General features: G+C 47.6%; 1 protein-coding gene across 1 annotated transcript in view; it reads left to right on the top strand.

Moving 5' to 3' along the window:
- WDFY4 (WDFY family member 4) overlaps window positions 1-19,974 on the top strand; it is a 232,750-nt gene that overhangs the window by 85,240 nt on the left and 127,536 nt on the right. Inside the window, exons 27-34 of the mRNA XM_052640371.1 lie at window positions 333-432; window positions 3,050-3,255; window positions 4,044-4,213; window positions 6,277-6,402; window positions 10,542-10,781; window positions 14,689-14,892; window positions 15,586-15,700; window positions 16,939-17,096. Of these exons, the coding sequence (XP_052496331.1) occupies window positions 333-432; window positions 3,050-3,255; window positions 4,044-4,213; window positions 6,277-6,402; window positions 10,542-10,781; window positions 14,689-14,892; window positions 15,586-15,700; window positions 16,939-17,096 (1,319 nt within the window). The remainder of the gene's footprint in view (window positions 1-332; window positions 433-3,049; window positions 3,256-4,043; window positions 4,214-6,276; window positions 6,403-10,541; window positions 10,782-14,688; window positions 14,893-15,585; window positions 15,701-16,938; window positions 17,097-19,974) is intronic.

The following is a 19,974-nucleotide window of genomic DNA, read 5'->3' as shown; positions in this document are numbered from 1 at the left end:
CAGTAGGTGCTCAGGAAATGTTACAGTCCATGATAATTTTAAAACTCTTTCTACTGGAAGAAAAATTTGACCCTATCATTTGGGGGGGGGGGGGTGGGCTATGGGGAACATCAAAAACATCTCTAGCTAAAGGAAACTTTAGAAACATTTCCAGAAATTCTTTTTAAGCATTAAATGGAAATCTAGAATTGAAAGCCAAAATTTCAAGTTCCGTGCATGTCTCAACTCCTGGGAGAACTAAGCATTTGGTGAATATGATTGCCTACTGCAGCAAATATTATGTCTCTTTACATCCGTTTTCTCTCAAATATGCATTTTCTTTTTTTTTGTAGCTGGAAGCCAAACATCTGGAAAGACAATCTGGCTCAGAAACCAGTTGCTGGAGATGCTGCTCAGCGTAATATCTTCTTCCCAGCTTCATCTGTCCTCTGAGTAAGTAGTTCCAGAAAGAGTGATTTGCACAAGGCAGCTTCATAAAGGGTGCAGTATTAAAACCTTTTCTTAATGAAAAGTTTAGCATCTCTGAGTTGGTTTTCTGCACTAGTCAGAAAGAAAATTATATTCTCTCCACCCAATAAAGCAGACCTTGCCCTAAGATATTCTGATGCAAATGTTAAATGGGCATGAGTGACTCAAAGCAGATTTGGTATCATTACAATAAACTCTTCTTGTCACCATCGCTAGAGTGTAATTGTTATTGTCTTGGCAGTTGTGATAATTACTGATGTTGATGTCCTATGCTTGGCAGAGAATAGAATGGAGAAATGGTTAGCCTAAATAACATCTATCAAGGAAAAGGCTTGCCAAATTCTTCTGCTATTTACTGTTAGTCATTCAGTTATTTTTCCAAGTTGGAAAAAGAAGTATCTGCCTTCAGTTAACCTTCAAAACAACATGCAGTCATAAAATTCCGTTAACTCTCTTGGACTGCCTGCTTCATCTCGGCTCTGGGGTCACTAATTCAACAGCTATTTGTTGAGTACCTACTGTGTGCCGGACACTGTCCCTCCTTCCGAGAATGCCATCCTGGAGAAGTCAGTCCAGATCCTACTCTCACTAAGCTGAACTTTTAGTGTGTATGTGGTTTGGGCAGGGAGGCGTCAGGGTGGGGAGTTACCCCTCGGTAAATCAGCCTTGTCCATAGTGCTTTAACGGTCTCTAGATTTCTAGAATCAGAGCATGGCAGAACTGGAAGGTGCTTTGGAGGTGAGCTGCATGAGTGCTGAGTCGCTTCTGTCGTCCGACTCTGTGCGACCCAGTGGATTGCAGCCTCCCAGGCTTCTCTGTGCATGGGAGTCTCCAGGCAAGAATACTGGAGTGGGTTGCCATGCCCTCCTCCGGAGGATCTTCCTGACCCGGGGAGATGAGCTAGTCTCTACCTTTTCACCTTTTTGAAAAGGAATGTAATGTAGTGCTTAAGCACTTGGGCTCTGACAACTTCACCTCCTGGGTTCAGCTCTGTCCTCAGGGACCTTAGGGAGGTGACCTAAGCCCTCTATGCCTCTCTTCTACTCATCTTTGTGAAGATAAAAATAGTAGCTTCTACTCATCTTTGTGAAGATAAAAATAGTAGCAGCCATAGATAGAAATTAATAGATGGATAACTCTGAGCATGGTGCCTGGGATACTATATAAACTCTAACAGCTAACTACGCTCACCATCACCACCACCACAGTCACCTCCATCCTCCTCCTCATCATTATCACCACCGCCAACATCACCTCCATCATCCTCATCAGCACAGTCACCTCCATCATCCTCTTCATCGTCATAATGAGGGAAGATGATCAGAGCTCACCATTCATCCAGTTGCTAAATGAAGTCATGGCTGAAAGAGAGGACCACCTCTTGACTCCTAGTTTCAGTGACCATGCCCTCACCTCACCTAATCTGGCAACTGGCGCTGAGACTGCTGCCCAGCCAGGATGGACCCTTTCCTGGCTCTCAGGAGAGTCAGGATTTGCTGAACAATTGCCCCTGAGCATCGGCTCCCGTCTCTCTGTCCTCCACTTCCCTCTAGCAAGTCTGTATTCTCTAGACACATTGTTTTAAAGTTCATTATTGAAAGTGACAGGTAAACATTTTTTTTTGTCTAAACCAATAAAGATGCATAAATATGGAGCTATTCCATTAAGATTAGTTCTGAACAGTGTATTCTAAAAGGGAGTTAAGTAATCATGATGTGTTTTATGTGACTACGTTGATGTAATTAGCGAGTGGTCAGACACTGTCTAAGTATGAGTATTAGTGAGCAGGGCTCTATCATTTGGTACATGGTTTCCAGTTGCTTTCAAAAGCTTTGGCCAGCTTATGCTTCAGCCATTAATTGGCAAATTCACCTCTTTCACAGCAGCCTTGCCAACATTCAGTTCAGTTCAGTTCAGTTCATTTCAGTCACTCAGTCGTGTCTGACTCTTTGCAACCCCATGAATCACAGCACGCCAGGCCTCCCTGTCTATCACCATCTCCCGGAGTTCACTCAGACTCACGTCCATCGAGTCCATGATGCCATCCAGCCATCTCATCCTGGCTTGTCCCCTTCTCCTCCTGCCCCTAATCCCTCCCAGCATCAGTCTTTTCCAATGAGTCAGCTCTTCACATGAGGTGGCCAAAGTACTGGAGCTTCAGCTTTAGCATCATTCCTTCCAAAGAAATCCCAGGGTTGATCTCCTTCAGAATGGACTGGTTGGATCTCCTTGCAGTCCAAGGGACTCTCAAGAGTCTTCTCCAACACCACAGTTCAAAAGCATCAATTCTTTGGCACTCAGCCTTCTTCACAGTCCGACTCTCACATCCATACATGACCACAGGAAAAACCATAGCCTTGACTAGACGGACCTTAGTCGGCAAAGTAATGTCTCTGCTTTTGAATATGCCATCTTTTAAAATGTCGTATATACTTTGCTGAGTGATGTCCAGATGTTGACCTTAACCTGCCTCTTCTAGGTGACTAATGAAGCTGGATGTTGTTTTTATTTTCTGGACATGTCATTTGCTTATGGACTGAGAGATAATTTATAGCATTTATTGACCCCCTTCCCCACCCAGGACAAAGGAAGAGATGTTTCTGAACCTGGGGTCCGACTGGTTCCTGCTCTTCGTGCAGGCCCACGTGCACCCCAGCACAGTGGTGCTGGGCTTGAAGCTGCTGCTGCACTTTCTGTCAAGCCCCTCCCTCCGAGGGCGATTTAAAGACGGCCTGCCTGCAGGCTCCTGGGTGGAACGCAGCTCCGAGGGCACGGACATCGTGATGGGTGAGTGCGTGGCCCTCTCCAGGAGACAGGGTCCTGTGGATGACGACCTGCCAGGACTAAGGCGCCTTCACATTGCCTGCTGTAACGTCACCTTGACCTTGACCCTTGACCCTTCCCCCACCTCTGACTTCCTTTTTCAGACTCCTCCCCACACGGCCTCACTGCTCTTCAGATGCTGGGGACTTCTTTCCACTCCTCAAAGTCTCCTTAACTCTTTCCTTCTTGCAGAGGTGCTTCCCAACCCTCAACACCAGCACGGCTCTCTAGGCTGATGTGGATTCATCCTTGACGTCTCGATTTTACGTCACTTCCTCCAGGAGAGGAAGGTCCCATGGCAATTAGAGCACCCCTGTTACACTTTATGTCTTTCTTATTTTTGGGGGGGGAAGGGGGTTTAGTCATAGTTTACAAGCATATTTTTATTTAGGTATTTAATTCTGTAATGTCTGTTCCTCCCACCACATTGTAAGTAGTTGATGAAGGCCTGGGGTTCTGTATATTTTATCAGAACACTACACTCTTATTGCCTATGCAAAGAGGGCTTGCTACCTCTAAGGAGGTAGGCACCAGGTAAGCATCTGTGTTTAAATGAATGAATGAGCACATCAGAAATAGGAAAAGAAGGTCTTATTGAGCCCATTCTTGTGCTCTCTATGTATGACGCATTTCCATCTGGCATGTCCGTAGGATGGGTTGGCCGGAGGGAATTCCTTCCTGTGCCCAGTCTCCATGTCGACCAGAAGCAATTGTTCTCAACTGGATTTTGTGCCCTTCTCCCTAATCAATAGATAACCTGAAGAGCCATCCTCCAACGCCTGACCAGAGCCCCTGCCTGCTTCCTGGGTTCCGAGTCTTGAGTGACTTTTTGGCCCACCATGTTCATATTCCAGAAGTCTACCTCACCGTGTCCACCTTCTTCCTGCAGACACCACTCACGGAGCTGATGGACGGGCCCAAGGTAGGCTCCAGGGGCTCTCGGGATGGAGTGACACACTTGGGTTTCTGATTTCTGTATCCCTCAAGACTCTCCTCACCTTCCTCCATGCCTCCCAACTTTCATCCTGACCCACTTCCTTCCTTAGCAGTCCTACCCCCTTGCTTGCTCTTCAGATATCCTTGACTTCCTCAGCCTCTGCCTCCCTTGTCCCTCCCAGCAGATCTCTGTTTCCTATCAGTCCCACTTTTAAGTTTTTCTCCTTCTGGGTAGACAAGTCACACGATGGTGGGGCAACATGGGGAGGTTGGATTGCTGCCACCGCAGACATCGAGCCTCATCCTATCACCTTCAAAGAAACACGTCCCTGTATCTTAGTAACGCCCCTGCTCCCCCGCATTCTAGTGTGAACCTTACATGCCCCGAGTCTTCTGGCCCACAGGTGCCCTTTGCTCGGATGACTCACATCACGGTAGCATGGAAGCCCCATGGAGGAGCATTGCCTCAGGACTCCACCCTCCATCACTTGTGTATTCCAAGACCACCTTTATCACCTCCTCTCACTGTCACTGGCAAAGGTCACCTTTTAGAGGCTGAACTGTGTTCCTTCCATGCCTTTCCCAAGTGACTGCATGCCTTGTGATCCTTTGTCTGTATTTTCAGCATCTCCTTTTCTACTGATCCTTTCCTCATTGACCATAAGTATGATAAACCATGTCCCACCTAAAACCGGAAGCTGCCCCCTTGGCTCACACTCTTGACCAACTGCTGCCCTGCTTATCGCTCCCCTGTCCCTCCTCCAAAGAGGAGTCTCCACTCACTGCAGGTACCTTCTCACTAGCTTCTCACTCACTAGCTCACTGACTTGCACCAAATCCAAGGTTTCATTGGCTCCTGTTCCTGTGGGATCAGGTTTGGAGTCCCCAGGCAGCATCAAGCCCCTCCCTGATTGGGATCTCACTTGTCTCCCAGCCCATCTTCCTTTCTTATTGGCCCTTTGTGCTGTGATCCTCAAGTCACCTCCCCAGTAAGACCGCCTGCTTTGCGCTTGCCTGCCCTGGGCCTTTAAGGAGCCCTCTCCCATCTCACCTTCCTGGAAAGCTATCTTCCCTCAGTTCTCCACTCAGATGCCACCTCGGGCTGAGACCCCCTAGACAGCAGGAACCTTTCTCTCTCAGGCCTCATCACGCCCTCACCTTGTATGGCACCAGCGCATTTACGGCTGCTTCTCTCAGTAGACGCTGAGCACATCAATTACAGACCCTGGCCTCCTGCTCAGCCTCCTGAGCACCTGATAAACAGACCCAGAAATTGTTTCTTGGTCTTGATAGACTTGAGTTAAACTGCACTGTATAGACGTCATTGAAGGGGCACGGTTTTGCCGAGGACTGAAAAATTCACCTCTTGCATATCCTTATATTTGACCTATCTCAATCTTGATATATGTTAATGGTATTACAGATCATACTTCAGAATCAAGTTCTTCACATACTCTGATAAATTCATCAAAAATGTGTGTTTTTTTTTCCTATACTGTGGCTCAGGAAACAAACATTTGCTGAATGTCAGGACCTGTGACAGATGTTTCACATATTTTATTTCACTTGATATTTATAACAATCCCATGGGGCAGATAATGGAAGTTTCCATTCACAAAGAAGGAAACTGAACTGCCAAGTGGCTAAAGAGCTTGCATAAGCCCAGCTTTTAAAGAAGCAAAGTCAGATCGTCCTGCTTGTCAACCCCACGCTCTCTCTGACTGCGCTTGCCCGAAAGCCTTTGAATTTGACATGTTTTCTGCAATCTCATTTACAAAAATTCATGAAAGTTGATTGGGAGATTGAGTATTGCTGATGTCAGACCCGATGCCCATTGCTGGTGGGTCTTCAGCCTATCTTAGACATGTGTGTTTCCCTTACGCTCCATCAGTGGGCTGAAATTCCTCTAATGGACCAGCCACCTGGGCTGCTACTGTGATGTTCTGTCTTTCTCACTGGGGCCCCCAGAGAAGCATGGCATGCTGGACGGAAAGCCCGTCCCTTCGGTGTGCAGCCCAGGTCTCTTACAGCCCATGTGTCCTCCTTCAGGACAGCCTGGATGCCATGCTTCAGTGGCTCTTGCATAAACACCACCGGGAGGAAGTCCTCCGGGCAGGGCTGTGCACTGAAGGTGCCCTGCTGCTCCTAGAGATGCTGAAGGCCACCATGAACCAGGTGAGACCCGCTCCCCACATGCTGAGAGGGGTTCTGATGGGAAGACAGGCCCAGAAAAGTCAGCCTTGACTTTCCCCAGCAACTTTCTGGTAGTGCTGATACTCTGCAGGTATTATTCAGAACTTTTGATAGAAGAGGCAAGGTGACAACTTAGGTGCTCAGTGGGAAACCCAGCCTTAATGTCCCCAGTGGAGTTTATGTGTTCTTAACCAGAAGACATCTGTTTTCCATTTGTTTAAACATTTGACTTCCTTCACTGGGAGATTTAAGGGCTCCAGTCAAAGGGAACATTTCTGGGCAACTGCTTTGATTTGAGAGCTTCAGGGGCCCTGTGGTCCCTTCCCTTCAGGGGCCTCTTTGCTCAAGAAGCTCACCTCGACCAGGACAGGTGGGCCTCTCATGAGTGACCCATCAGGAAAGACCTGTCTTAGAGAAGACATATGCCGGCCAGCTGCAGACGTGACGTGGACAGCCTTTGATTCAGGCCTTCCAGGTCCACCTTGAAGATGGTGGAGAGGTTGTTTTAGAACTGCAGGAAAAGGCCGTGTGACTTGTGAGCAGGACTAATTGTGGACCAGGGAGCAAGAACACCCATGAAAAGTTTTGGCTTCATTCTATGAACTCTAAAGGCAACTGGAGGTTTGATATGTGTGGAAACCTAATTGCTTCTGTAAAATGATGCATGGTTACCTTTAAAATAAGAAAAAAAAAGTAGAAGTAAAAATCACCTGAAGCACACCCAACCAGAGATACCCACTGTGAACTTTAGTAGGATATCTTTCAGACACCTAAGAGTATACCATGCCCTTAGGGAATCAGACCACATAAATTCCTGAAAGTGTTGGTCACCCAGTCAGGTCTGACTCTTTGCGACCCCACGGACTGTAATCTGCCAGGCTCCTCTGTCCACGGAATTCTCTAGGCCAGAGCACTGAAGTGGATAGCCATTCCCTTCTCCAGGGGATCTTCCCCATCCAGGGACTGAACCCAGGTCTCCCACATCGCAGGCAGATTCTTTACTGTCTGAGTCACCAGGGAAGCCGCATGTTTCTTGTTGTCTTTTTTCCCCCAACATGTTGTTGGAAATCATTTCTATTTGCAGACGGAAATTTGTATTGTTTCTCAGAACATTCGTTGTTATGAAAAGTCAGTAAGGAGCTTTCTTGAGCAGACGTCTTCTCTTTCTAGTTCGGTGGCCTCCTTGGTAGAAATTCCAGGATGTGGGATATCGGGCCAAGGAGCACTTCATGTGCTCTCCTTCTCAGGAAGGTCGCAGTAGGCGCTATACGCATATATTTCTCTTGACATGCATCCCACAGTCTCGTGCAGATGTGCTTGGCCCAGTCCTCACAGCCTCAAGAGGGAGGGACGTATATATACACTTAGGGCTGATTCATGCTGCTGTCTGGTAGAAAGCAACACCCTAACACTGTAAAACAATTATCCTCCAGTTAAAAATAAATACAAAAATAAATACTCTTTTAACGCGTATTTAAATGATTACATGTTTTTTTTTCTTTTAACCAGTTACCGCTGATGAATTAGATCAATAGATTTCCTCGCATCCTTGCAAAGATCTCACTTTCTCACTCTGTTCTTATTCTTTCAGCGTGCCTGCTTATTCTGCTTGTAAATATTTTATTTATGATTTTGCAGTCATGTTCATAAATGATATTAGGTTTCAGTTTTATTTTTCCACGTGTTGTCAGGTTTCGGTATCAGCATTATGCTAGTTTTATTAGAAAAAGATTCTTTCATTCAAGAAGATGCTAAATCCATGACTCACATTATTTAAATCATTCCTATGAAACAGCTTCGGCCTGAATCTTTTTCTATTATCACCTTGCTTAGGCTGCTAAATGTCTCCTTGACCTAGTTTAGGTAATTGATATTTTAAAAAAATCTTCACAAGTATTCAGCTTGCATAAATGGTCTCCTTTAATTCATTTAATTTTCTTTGTGATTATTTTCTTCTTCTTCTTCTTAATTTGCAAGTTCGTGCTCTTCTTTTACTTGCCCATCCTATTACTTAAGGAGCTGAAGATTTGCGAATTTATAAGTAACAACTTTGAATATATACGCCATTCCCCTTCATTTTTTCCTGGCTAGTTCTAAAATTTTGATATTTGACATCTTCAATTTTGTTGTTTTCTAGAGTTTCTGCAGTTGCAGATTTAAAGAAATTTTTTATTTAAAAAAAGAGACCTTTTTGATTCATCTTTTTCAATGTCCATGTAGTTAAACTTTTTAAAAAATTGCTGTTATTTATTTCCAGCTTATTTTTGTCCTAGTGGAAGCAAGTGACCTTTACACTCTCCGTCTGTGGGAAATTTATTCATGGCTTTGTAGACTTAATGTGCAGTTAATTTGAGGATAGCTGAAAAAAATTTGTTTTGCCGCATAGGAAGTTTGTTAGGTTTTAAATCAATGCTATTGAGAAAAAGCAAACTAAAGAAAAACATGAAAGCATTTAAAATGAAGAAAATACCTAGTATGCTGACAGAAGTAAAAAACAAGCCCAAACATTCACTTTATGATAGCAAACATAAAACGGTTAACTGTTGTAAAACAGATGTGACCCTTAAACAGTCTTCTGGGGTCTAACGAACATATAACAAAAGCGAAGTCAGAGGCAGACTTTGGTTCAGTGAAGCTGCTGCTGCTGCTGCTGCTGCTGCTGCTAAGTCGCTTCAGTCGTGTCCGACTCTGTGCGACCCCATAGACGGCAGCCCACCAGGCTTCCCCGTCCCTGGGATTCTCCAGGCAAGAACACTGGAGTGGGTTGCCATTTCCTTCTCCAATGCATGAAAGTGAAAAGTGAAAGGGAAGTCACTCAGTCGTGTCCGACTCTTCGCGATCCCATGGACTGCAGCCCACCAGGCTCCTCTGTCCTTGGGATTTTCCCGTGAAGCCACCTGCCATGAAAGCATCATTTACCAAATATGGTAGACAAGCATCAAAAGCTAAAAGGCAAAACTGAAAGGATAAGAGAAGATCAGAAATAGAACTGTAGTGAATATCTTTCTCAGCTTATCTATCTTGCTTATAACTTTGCTTTGCTTGCTGTTATTCCCTTGCACGGTGGTAACCATAGGTGTGCTTGCTTCCTTAAGCTTGGTATCAGTGGAATCCTACAGTATTACCCTTTTGCATCTCGCTTCTTTCAGTCAGGGCTTCCCTTGTGGCTCAGCTGATAAAGAGTCCACCTGCATTGCAGGAGATCTGGGGTCGATCCCTGGGTTGGGAAGATCCCCCGGAGAAAGGAATGGCTACCCACTCCAGTATTCTGGCCTGAAGAATTCCATGGACTGTATAGTCCATGGGGTTGCAAAGAGTCGGACATGACTGAGTTCACTCAATACAAGTGGAATTCGCTTGTGTTTTATATGTTCGTAGTTCCTTTTTTTTTAACTGTTCAGTAGTATTTTATTGTGATAATGGATCAGCGTTTATTCCTTCTGGGTTGTTTCCATTTGGAAATATTATGAATAAAGCTGCTATATACATATCTTTTGATGGACATACACGTTTCTTTCTGTTAGAAATATACCTAGCATGAAACTGTGGTTAAGCTGTACACATGATTTGTTTTAGTAGATATTGCCAAATAGTCTCCAAAATGAAGAGTCAATTTACGCTCACTAGCTCTTATTCTGGGAAGGTTCTAGTTGCTCCAGGTCCTTGTTGATGTTTAGCATTGTTGGTTTTGCAGACGTTAGCCATTCTGCTGTGTGCAACTCTCCTTGGGAGCAGACAGCATTTTCTTCCTTGTGCAGATGCTGTGGAGGTTAACTCACTCAGGCAGGATCACAGAGTGAGAGCACAGTGGAAACACGTGTGTCCAGCATTAATATTTCATTCTGGGGCACCTACCCCCGGAATCCAGCCTGGTGCCTTGCCTAAGCACCTTCAGGGGATGCCTGATCAAATTCTTCCAAAAGTCCAAATCATCTGTATCTGACCTTATCTCCAGCTTCTTCTGTATTTACTCTGTACTAGTCACTGTGAAGGTAAGCTTGAAGCACTAAAATGTCTCATTTAATTCTCAGGACAATCTTAAGAAATAGGTCATATTGTTACTAGAAGTCTTGCAATAAGGCGTCTTGCTGAGAGGCTCAGAAAGGAGGTCTTGTCTCTAGATCTCAAGTCCTCTGGCCCCTGTGCAGCCCCAAGTCATGCCTCCACGTGCTGCCTCTCATGGAGCATGTCCTCAGCCCTCGGCAGGTTCTGGAGACGGCGCCTGGGAACGGACATTCCCGGCCAGTGTGCTGCAGTTCCTCGGCCTCGTGCACAGCACCTACCCCCAGGATCCAGCCTGGCGGGCCCCGGAGTTCCTCCAGACCTTGGCTGCAGTTACCTTCCCTCTGGGAGCCCAGAAGGTAAGACACACCTCTGCCTTGCCCTGGTGGGAGCAGGGGTGAGCATCATCACCCTTCAAGGACAAGATGCCTTCACAGCCCTCCCCAAATGAAAATGCATTTTAAGTCAACCTGGCCAAAACCCTAAGCAAACAACTCCGGTAGTTTTCCTGCTCTTTATGAGGTCCAGCTTCAGGTCATTTTCGGCTCTGAGATACAATAAGTCTTTGAGTTGCCAGGAATCTCAGTAATGAGAAATTTGATGGCAGATTAAGTCCAGATCTGCGCAGAATATCCACACATGGAGCATGAGGACACCACAGATTCCATTCCAGGAAGGGGAGGGGTGGAACTGCCATAGGGCCCCGTCTTCTTTGCAGGACCCTTGTTCTATTTGCAGGCCATGGTGCCTTTCAATCGGAGGGCTTGCTGAGGCCCAGCTGGGAGGGCAGAGGGACCAACTGGGTCTTGAGGAGAAGGTGTCAGTGTCGGGGTAGAGAGGCCACTATGGGAAGAGACATGAGTGAGTTTGAGAGCAAGATCCAGTCCCAGCCGGTCAAGGGGACTCATGAGTGTGGAGCATCTGGGAGCTGAGAGAAGCAAGTGAGGACCAGCGTGAAGGGAGGTGCTGGAGAAGGAAGGCCAGGAATCTGCTCGTTACCTGCCTTGGTGGAATGGAAGCTGAGACCCAACCAAGGAGAGTGAATTATCGATTCCTGTCTGCAAATCAGTAACTATAACCAAAGGAATACGTTAGGCATATTGGTAAGTACAGGATCCAGAAGTCATACCAAGCACAATGAGGGCAAGTAATGTTTGCTCCATAATTATTTGCTAAACAGCCAAGGGGATGCATATGTTCTTTTAGCTAAGCTTTTCTAGAAGTGTATTCATGGTGCCAGCCTCCATCTCCTGAGTCTCGTGCTTCACATCCCCTAACAGGCCCCAGTGCAGGAGGTGTTAAAGGTGGACGTGAGATTCAGGGAGGTGAAGCTCCACTGACCAGCTCCCTCCCGGGTTAGTGGGGCCATGAGACCCATCTCACGAAAGGGTCGAGAGGGTCGAGGAGGTGACACAGGCCGCAGCTTACATGACTCATAGTGACTAAGCCAAGATTTACCCCTCAGTCTCTCACCCCGTTTGTTTCCATCAGTCAGTTTAAAATAACAATAAATGACCTAATACAATTTAAGTGTTTAGTTTTAATGAAAAGACTACCTATAAAGACCAGAAGATTTGCAAAAAGATAAGATGTTTTGATGGGTTAATATCAACTAAAGCAACATACTGGGAAAGTAAGTAAAAAAAAAAAAAGATGTAAAAAAGATCAAAGGCAGCACTGGAGGGGGTGGGGGATGGGACCTCTGCCCAGAAGCTAGGCGCCCCCGGCCAGGCAGGGAGGAAGCATGGTTCTACAGACCGCCCCTCACCATTCCCCTCACCTGGAGGAGGACAGGGCCTTAAGTTGGTGGGCTGCCATTCCGAGTTAGGGGCTGCCCACGTCAGCCCCTATGCCTGCCGGGGGCCAGCGTGAGGAATCCCGCCTGTGACAAGGTCATGCGGAAGGAAGCCTGACAAAACGCAAGGACGATTCCCCCTGGAATTTCCTGAGCATCCACCCCCAAGACCAGAGTCTGCCTGCTTCACTGTGTTACGCTTTCCACCTACTCTTCTGTCATTAACAGGGGGCTGTCCCCCCACCACCGTTTTCCGGAAAAAATTAGAGCTTCCAGATAATAAATCTCCTGGGCATAATACGAGTGTTTCAATCCAAAAACCCCTCTGACGGCTTTCTAGCCTGCCTGCAGGACTTGTACAGCTGCGCATGTGATTGTTTGAGGCCTCCCGACTGCGGGAGGCACAGGAAGCTTAAAACATCCTAGGAATGTAGGAGCTTCCGAGGAGTCAACATCATTAGAACAGGACTGATTAAAGGTTTCATTTGTTGAGCCAAGACTTGCTGCCAAAGTTTCGTATCTTTTATTTGTAGAGATAGCTGGTATATAGAAAAACAGGCAGCAGACCTGGTGTTAGCAACACTAGATCTCTGAGTTCAGTGCTTTCTTTGTTACAACCCACTGCACCTTTGTTCTACAGGAATGTAACTTTATTTAGTACTTTGAGGGTGATGCAGAGTAAAGAAAAAACACTTCTAGGGAAAAGGAGTTTTCTGGACAATTATCCAGGAAGAGAGCCATAAAAATGTTAACAGGCCTCTTGGCCAGAAGATGATGTAAACCACCTGAGACCTTTTGTATACGGGAGGGTGTGCAAAAAGAAAGCCTTGTTTGTCTCAGTGAGGGTCAGGACTGCTGCCCCTGCATAACTCTGCATATTCCATTATTTCTTTATGTACAACTTGGGGTATATAACCTGATTTTGAAAAATGAAGTTTTTGGAGTCTTGCACCAATGCTGGGCTTCCCCATGCCGTTCTTTTCTTTCTCCGGTTGAATTCCCATCTGGGGCGTGGAGGCTCGCCATGTCTACTTACTTGTCCCGGCTCCTAAGATCTGTAAGAGAGAGAGCCCAAAGCGGGGCACTCTCCGATATTCAAACGGGTGCTGGCGGCCTAACGTAGATGGCGCAGGCTCCTTGTCTGGAACTTTATTGGCTTTCCACGTAACCCAAGTTATTCAGCCTCCTTTTCTCTGCCTAAATTTCCTACTATACCATTTCTTTCTAATCTAATGTTATATTTCTATATTAATAAATAAATAAGTTTTTCCTCACCAACGCCGTCCCTGCTTCAAATTTCCCTGGATCCACTGGGGCTGGACCCTGGCATATGCCCACAGGCCAGGCTCGCCATCTGCTGAGTCGGGGTTCCAGCCAGCTCCCTGCCAGTAGCCACAGAGCATATCCTGACCCAGGGCTCTTCCTCCCCACACTCAGTAGTTCCCATCTGAGGGAGAGCCTGGCCCAAGGTCACCTCCCAGTCTACCGTGGATGAGACAGGCTCTGGTGCCAGAACTCTTATCCCCGCACCTCCTTGCCTCCTTTCAGCTCCGAGTCAGCTCCAAAAGTCCTTTGTTGCACAGAACATGTGACAGACCTGTTTTCATGCAGAAGGCAAGTGGCCAAAAGGATTTCTATTTGCTGCAATTTTCTATAGCATCTTTCCAGCCAAGGCCGCGTGGAGCTAATTAATACAGTCACCACCTCCCTAGGTGCCATTAAATTCATTTTACAGCTTAATTAAGAATGGCTGCATTAATTTTATGAATGAGCCAAGGGAGATGCCAGCAGATGAACTTGCATGAAAAGCTCATGGGCCAGGAGTCGGGAGTCCCTGGCCGCATGTCCTTGGGCGTGTCATCTGGCCTCCTGGCATCTCCATGTCTTCCCAGACGTATCTGGGCCAATGACTCCCATCACATTATTCTCCCAATATTTTTGTAATGTAAAACTGAGAAAGTGAAGACCAAGGACTTCCGGGTCTTGGATGTCAGACTGGCTCCAGTCCCACTTCTCTTTCCCCCTGAGAGTCAACAGCATCAGAGCCTGGCAGGCAGTAAAGGTGAGGACCCCACAGAAAGGTGGGGGCCAGCTCTCTCCACCGTACACCAGGGCCAGGCGTGCCGCAGGCAAGGTTCCTCATCTCATCCTTGCCCGTCTTTGCGTGTTCCTTTCCATCATTACCACTTGACTGATGCGGAGCCATGGCACCGAGGAGGGAACTGCCTTGCCCGGGACACATCCTGGGCTTCCTCGCTGAGTGCTGCTGGTCTCTCTAGCTCTGTGCCCAGCTTCTGCCCACCACAGGTTCAGAAGTCACAGCAGGCCACCTCTGAGCCCGCCTGCCTCCTCGGAGCCTCCGTTTCCTTACGTGTTGATGGTTTGATGAGAATCCCACCGTGCACGTGTCGGATGTGAGAGTGCTTTGGGGAAGGGCAGGCAACTCATGCTGGTGTTCTCTTGTCTTTGAGGGGGCCGTGAGTGAGTCTGCCCAGAACACCAGCAGCCCCGAGGCCGAGGCTGAAGGTGACAACGCTGCGGAGGGTCTACAGGCTCCTGCTGAGTCACATCCCACCCGGAAGCAGCTGAAGGAGTTCATGCAGCTGCTCTTGAGGGAGTTCTTGCTTGGGGCTCCAAACCCCAAGCAGTGGATGCCCCTGGAGGTGCTCCTGGAGGTGGGTCAGAAAGGGCATCATTCGGGCCTGTGTTGTGGGAACAGACCAGGGAGGGTGTGGGCACCGAGGGGGTCGGGTATGCCCAAAGAGCCCCGAGGGCCCGTCTCTTGAGAGAGCTCACCCAGGCATGTCCATGCCAGCTGGTTGGCGGTCAGCAACATCTCCTGGGACTGCAGTGATTGGTGGGAGGGAGTCTTCGGGGAACCGCAGTCCCCAGCAGAGGGAGCTCACCAAGCAGCAGGTGGAGAGATGAGTGACGGCCAGGTCCCTAGAAACAGAGTCTGAGGTGGAGATTTTCTGGAAGTGATATACTGGGGGCAGTGCTCTCAGGAAAGCAGAGAAGGGATGTAGAGGAGGATGAGGGAGAAACGAGGCGGACCTGGCTTCAGAAGTAGCTTGGTTCCAAGGGGAGCTGAGGTATGCTCTATCCGCATCCCAGAGTTGCCCCACCTTGAGGTACGTGCAAGGTGGTCATTAACTGTGGCCCCACCACCACCACTTGTCCTGGGAAGTGGGCATTGCCTGCTGGGTGAAGCAACTTGATCAGCAGAGGGCAATGCCCCAGGGAAGGGGCACTTGTGAGCTGCTCCTGTGCACACGCCCAGCAGCTGCAGTGTTAGCTGTGGACCAGGAGAGGGACTAAGTGGAAATGATGGCCATGTGGCTGGTGTCTAGTTCAGGGTTTGCTTCCAGGCTTCTCCAGACAATGCCACCAGTCAACAGAAGCGGGACTTTCAGTCTGAGATCTTGCTTTCCACCATGGAGATATTTCACGTGATGAGTGGAGGTCATGCATCGACGCTGAGAGGTGAGTGTGGGTGATGACTTATTCCTCCTGGTTTATGACACAAAGCTGCTGAGAGCTGAGTAAGAAGCCACCTCCTGCCAACTGCTGACCCCAGAACCCTGGAGGAACACTAGGCTGCAGGACTGTGGATGCTTTAGGAACCACAGCAAACTGCCCTCCACCTGTCTGCAATAAGAGCTCAGTGACTCTGCCCAGAGACCCCTGGAATGGCCTTCTTACTACTTTCCATGTCACCCCTGCCATTCCTGATTCAATCAGAGCAGAAAGTCTTGTCCTCTGAGCTAACATCAGTTATCCTCTAGCTTCAGTATAAAATTTTCTTCTTATGAGGGGAGTCAAAATGTCCACCTGAATTGAACATTCTTTTGCTCCCCTATGCCTGGGCACAGTAAACAATTCTTAAATGAATGAACCTGGATGAAGATGCTGCCATTGCCCCAAAGAAGTTCAACTTGAAACTTCATTCAGACCATTTGGGTCTGGGGCAGCTATAACTTCCCAACAAGATTGTACGAAAGTCCTTTCCATGGTTCCTGAGCCATGGACTCCTTAGTGACATGACTGGTATCCTGGATTCCTCTTGCCCCACAGTGAGGAGACCCTGACGTTCGGTTTTCTGAGCTATCTGAGTGTGGTAGGGTAGTGGAGTGATGAAAAGTGTAAGCTTGGTAGCCCAGTTCTGAGCGTGGCTCTATGACTGGATGGTGGCATTACTCCAGGCAGAGGCCAGACCATGTGAGTGAGGAGGACGGTCGTGGGTAACTTAGAGGGTTGTTAGTAAGAATTAACTGAGATGCATGCATCCATGTCTCAGCACGATGTGTGCTGTGTTGGTGAGCACAGATGGGCGATCTGACCTTGCAGCTTCATCCTCTTCCCCACATAACAGCAGGGACTTGGGTCACCATGACAGCCTTCCCATTGCCTCTGCCTTAAATTCTCATCCACTCTTCTTCCAAATGGTCACTGGAAGACGTGCTGCTCCTCACTTGCCCCCTCCCACTTGGTTCATATCACTGATTGTTCAATATCACTTTGAATAAACATGTATTCATTGGGTACCTACAGTGCATAAGATCCCATTTTTGAAGCAACGGTTATACAGATTACAATGAGACGTACAGAGGTGAGTAAGACGTGGCTGGTTCCCAAGAGGAGATTGGAGACTGTTGTGCAAAGAAGGCAATTCAGACGGCTGATTTCTCAGCCTTGGTCTGTCGCCCTCTCCCACCCTCCAGGCAGTAGACAGCCTCAGCCAGAGGCAGAAGCTGCAGCTGCTCCTTCACTTGCCAACACCTCCCACTTCATCCAGAAGCTGGTGGAGAAGCTGTACAGTGGGATGTTCTCAGCAGACCCCAGGCACATCCTTCTCTTCATCACGGAGCACATCACGAAGGTAAGAACCTCACACTGGCCGTGGTGGTAGGGTGCCTGCTGAGGAGGTGTCTGTACGACACACTGCCGATCGCTGTCCACTTGGTCCAGACTGAGCTGCTGTCCTTCCTGGAAACGGAATCTGAGATGGGCGGGAGGAAGGGGAGGCCCTTTACCGCCCAGGTAGCGCTTAGTGGCTGGGTAGCACCCTGCAGTGTTCTCACCTTGGACCGCCTGAGACACGTCTCAGTGGTCGGGGCCACAGCCTGCTGCACGGGCGCCTCAGCTCTGTCCTCGCCTAGACGCTGCACGCCCGCTTGGGGTTTTTACTGTGAATGTTAGTTTAATCTTTGTTGTTGCTGTTGTTCAGTTGGTAAGTCATGTCTGACTCTTTGTAACCCCATGGACTGTAGCATACCAGGCTCCTCTGTCCATTATCTCCTGGAGTTTGCTCAAATTCACATCCATTGAGACAATGATGCTATCTAACCATCTCAGCCTGTCTCCCCTTTTTCCTGTAGCCTTCCGTCTTTCCCAGCATCAGGGTCTTTTCCAGTTAGTTAACTCTTCACATCAGGTGGCCAAAGTATTGGATTTCAGCCTAATTATTGTTATTCCTCATCAACAAATGGTCAAAAAGGTCTTTACAGCCAAAAGTTCTACTTCATTTTCTCCTATAAAATCCCGTTCCGTTTGTCATATTTGGGCCTTCCTGAAATTGAAGCCAGAGTCTGTTTTTATCTGGTCCTATTTTTCTTGTATGTGTTCTCTCTCGATCTACATACATATCCACACATGTCAATGCATGCCTGCAGACACGTGCTTATATGTAAATCTGTGTGTGTGCGCATGTGTACACATTCTTTATTGTATGTGTGTACACATGCACACACACAGATTCATAAAATCTCAGAAGCCAGAGTTGAACTCTGTTTTGGTCCTTGCTGCTTCCCATTTCATTCTGGAAACCTTTCCTGACAAGTGGCCATTCACTTTTCTGTGAGGAGCTCTCTGTGGTGTAAGGGAGTTCAAGGCAGCAGGACAGCCGTGATGTTTGGAAAGCACCTTCTCTTGCAAGCTGAAATCTGCCTCCAGAAGCTCGTGCCCGCAGCTCCCGGTGTGTTCCCTGCAGCAGGACCCAGGACAGCCCTTCTCCTTCCGCTTCATGCCTTGTAGAGACAGTGGGACCAGTGCCCCCAGCACCTTCTGCCTGTGGAGGCACCTGCATGCTCCGGGTCAGGGCCTCGGCACAGTTCCTGGACTGGTATTCAGTCTGGCTGATGCTCAGTTCTAGGCAACCTGCAAGGAAGGTATTCAGAGGCTTCTTCAGAAATAACTCCAAGAAGGGAGAAATATCCCTTGTCAGCTCCAAGGGGATTAAAATTGGGAGGTTGTGTCGAGAATGAGAGCAGCCACCAAGTTCCTGTCTTAGTGAGTTTGGGACTGGGAAACTTAGCAGCAAACATTCATTTCTCAGAGTTCTAGAGATTGGGAAGTCCAAGGTCAAAGCGCCAGCTGATCTGCCAGGGCTGTTTTTCTGGTTTTAGGGATGGTCATCTTCTCATTGTGCCCTCGACGTAACAGAGAGAGAGAGAGCACGCAAGCTCACCTGTCTCTTCCTGTAAGGGCATTAAGCCCATCCTGAGGGCTCCATCCTCACGACCTAGTCACCTCCAAGAGATCCCATCTCTGAATACATCACATTACAATACTAGGGCGTCAACACAGGAATTTGAAGGTGGTACTAACAATCAATCCATAGCAGCTCCCTAGTGGTCAAAGCAAATACTCAGAGCTAACACCAAAGCGCTGGTGCCTCCTGGGGCAGATGCGTGTTCAGCAGGGTGCCAGGCCCCAGGACTCTCACTGCCCACACCCACCACCCTTCCCTCCTGCTCACCACCTGTGGCTCTCACGACTCTTAACTTCAGTTTGGAAGATGTGGCCCATCTCTCAAAGGAGGAGAGGATGGTGGTAGAAGCATGAGCCCCAAACCCCGCATTTTAAAGTAGCACTTAGTATGGACCTTGCGCCACCTATGAAACTTGAAGAGAGCGATGTAAAAGTACCAAGGCCTTCCCAGTCTACTGGGAGATTTTGCACGTGGCGTTTGTTCTGTGGATTCTTTCCAACGAAGTCAAACGGAGGGATGGCTTCAGTGTTCAGACCACAGACCAGGACCTTCTGCCTCAACCCTCTAAAATCCCTCACATACTGAAGCCCATGGCTATTCGAGCGCACCTCTCCTTTAGAAAATACAGTGGTGAAGAGGATGACTCAAGTGTCTGGTGTAGGTTTTACTCTTGCTGAGCACCTATCTCTCCCATCTCTCAAACTCTCGGCCTTTTTATCCCTAAAGTGTGACAATCTTAGTGTCCACTTCATGGTGGTGTTATGATGTTTAAATGAAGCAATATGTGTAGACATATGCAAAGAAAGGCAAAAATACTTGGCATGGTAACTGGAATAGCATAACAATCCATGTCTGACAGCAAGTATTAATAGTTAATAACATGTTTTTAAAACTAGACGCTATTAGCTGCTCGTTCTTGTATACAGAGGGTCGACTTTGTTACACTGGGAACACGGAAATCTCTGGTTCCCCATGGCTGCTTTGCATAATTTGACTGTGGTAAACTTTTAATTTTTATACCTATTTTTGGTAGACTTAAATGTTTGAATTCCCTTCATTGGTCACCTGCTTAAATAGAAGATCCAAGGTAGGGGAAGTAGTCCTTTTTTGATTTTAGAAATGTCACGTTTTGGAATACAGAAAGGACTCTGAGACTCCATCATTTTCCTGACTAACTGGGTTGGTGTCTAAACTTCAAAGTGTTCCCAAGTGTGTGTGTGTGTGTGTTTCATGACGCAGGCCATCAAGAACGTGTGTGTATGTGTGT

This window comes from Budorcas taxicolor, chromosome 5 (genome assembly GCF_023091745.1).
Source record: "Budorcas taxicolor isolate Tak-1 chromosome 5, Takin1.1, whole genome shotgun sequence".
Taxonomy (NCBI): domain Eukaryota; kingdom Metazoa; phylum Chordata; class Mammalia; order Artiodactyla; family Bovidae; genus Budorcas; species Budorcas taxicolor.
Note: the sequence above shows the minus strand (reverse complement) of the source record. Positions and strands in the feature narration are given on the sequence as shown.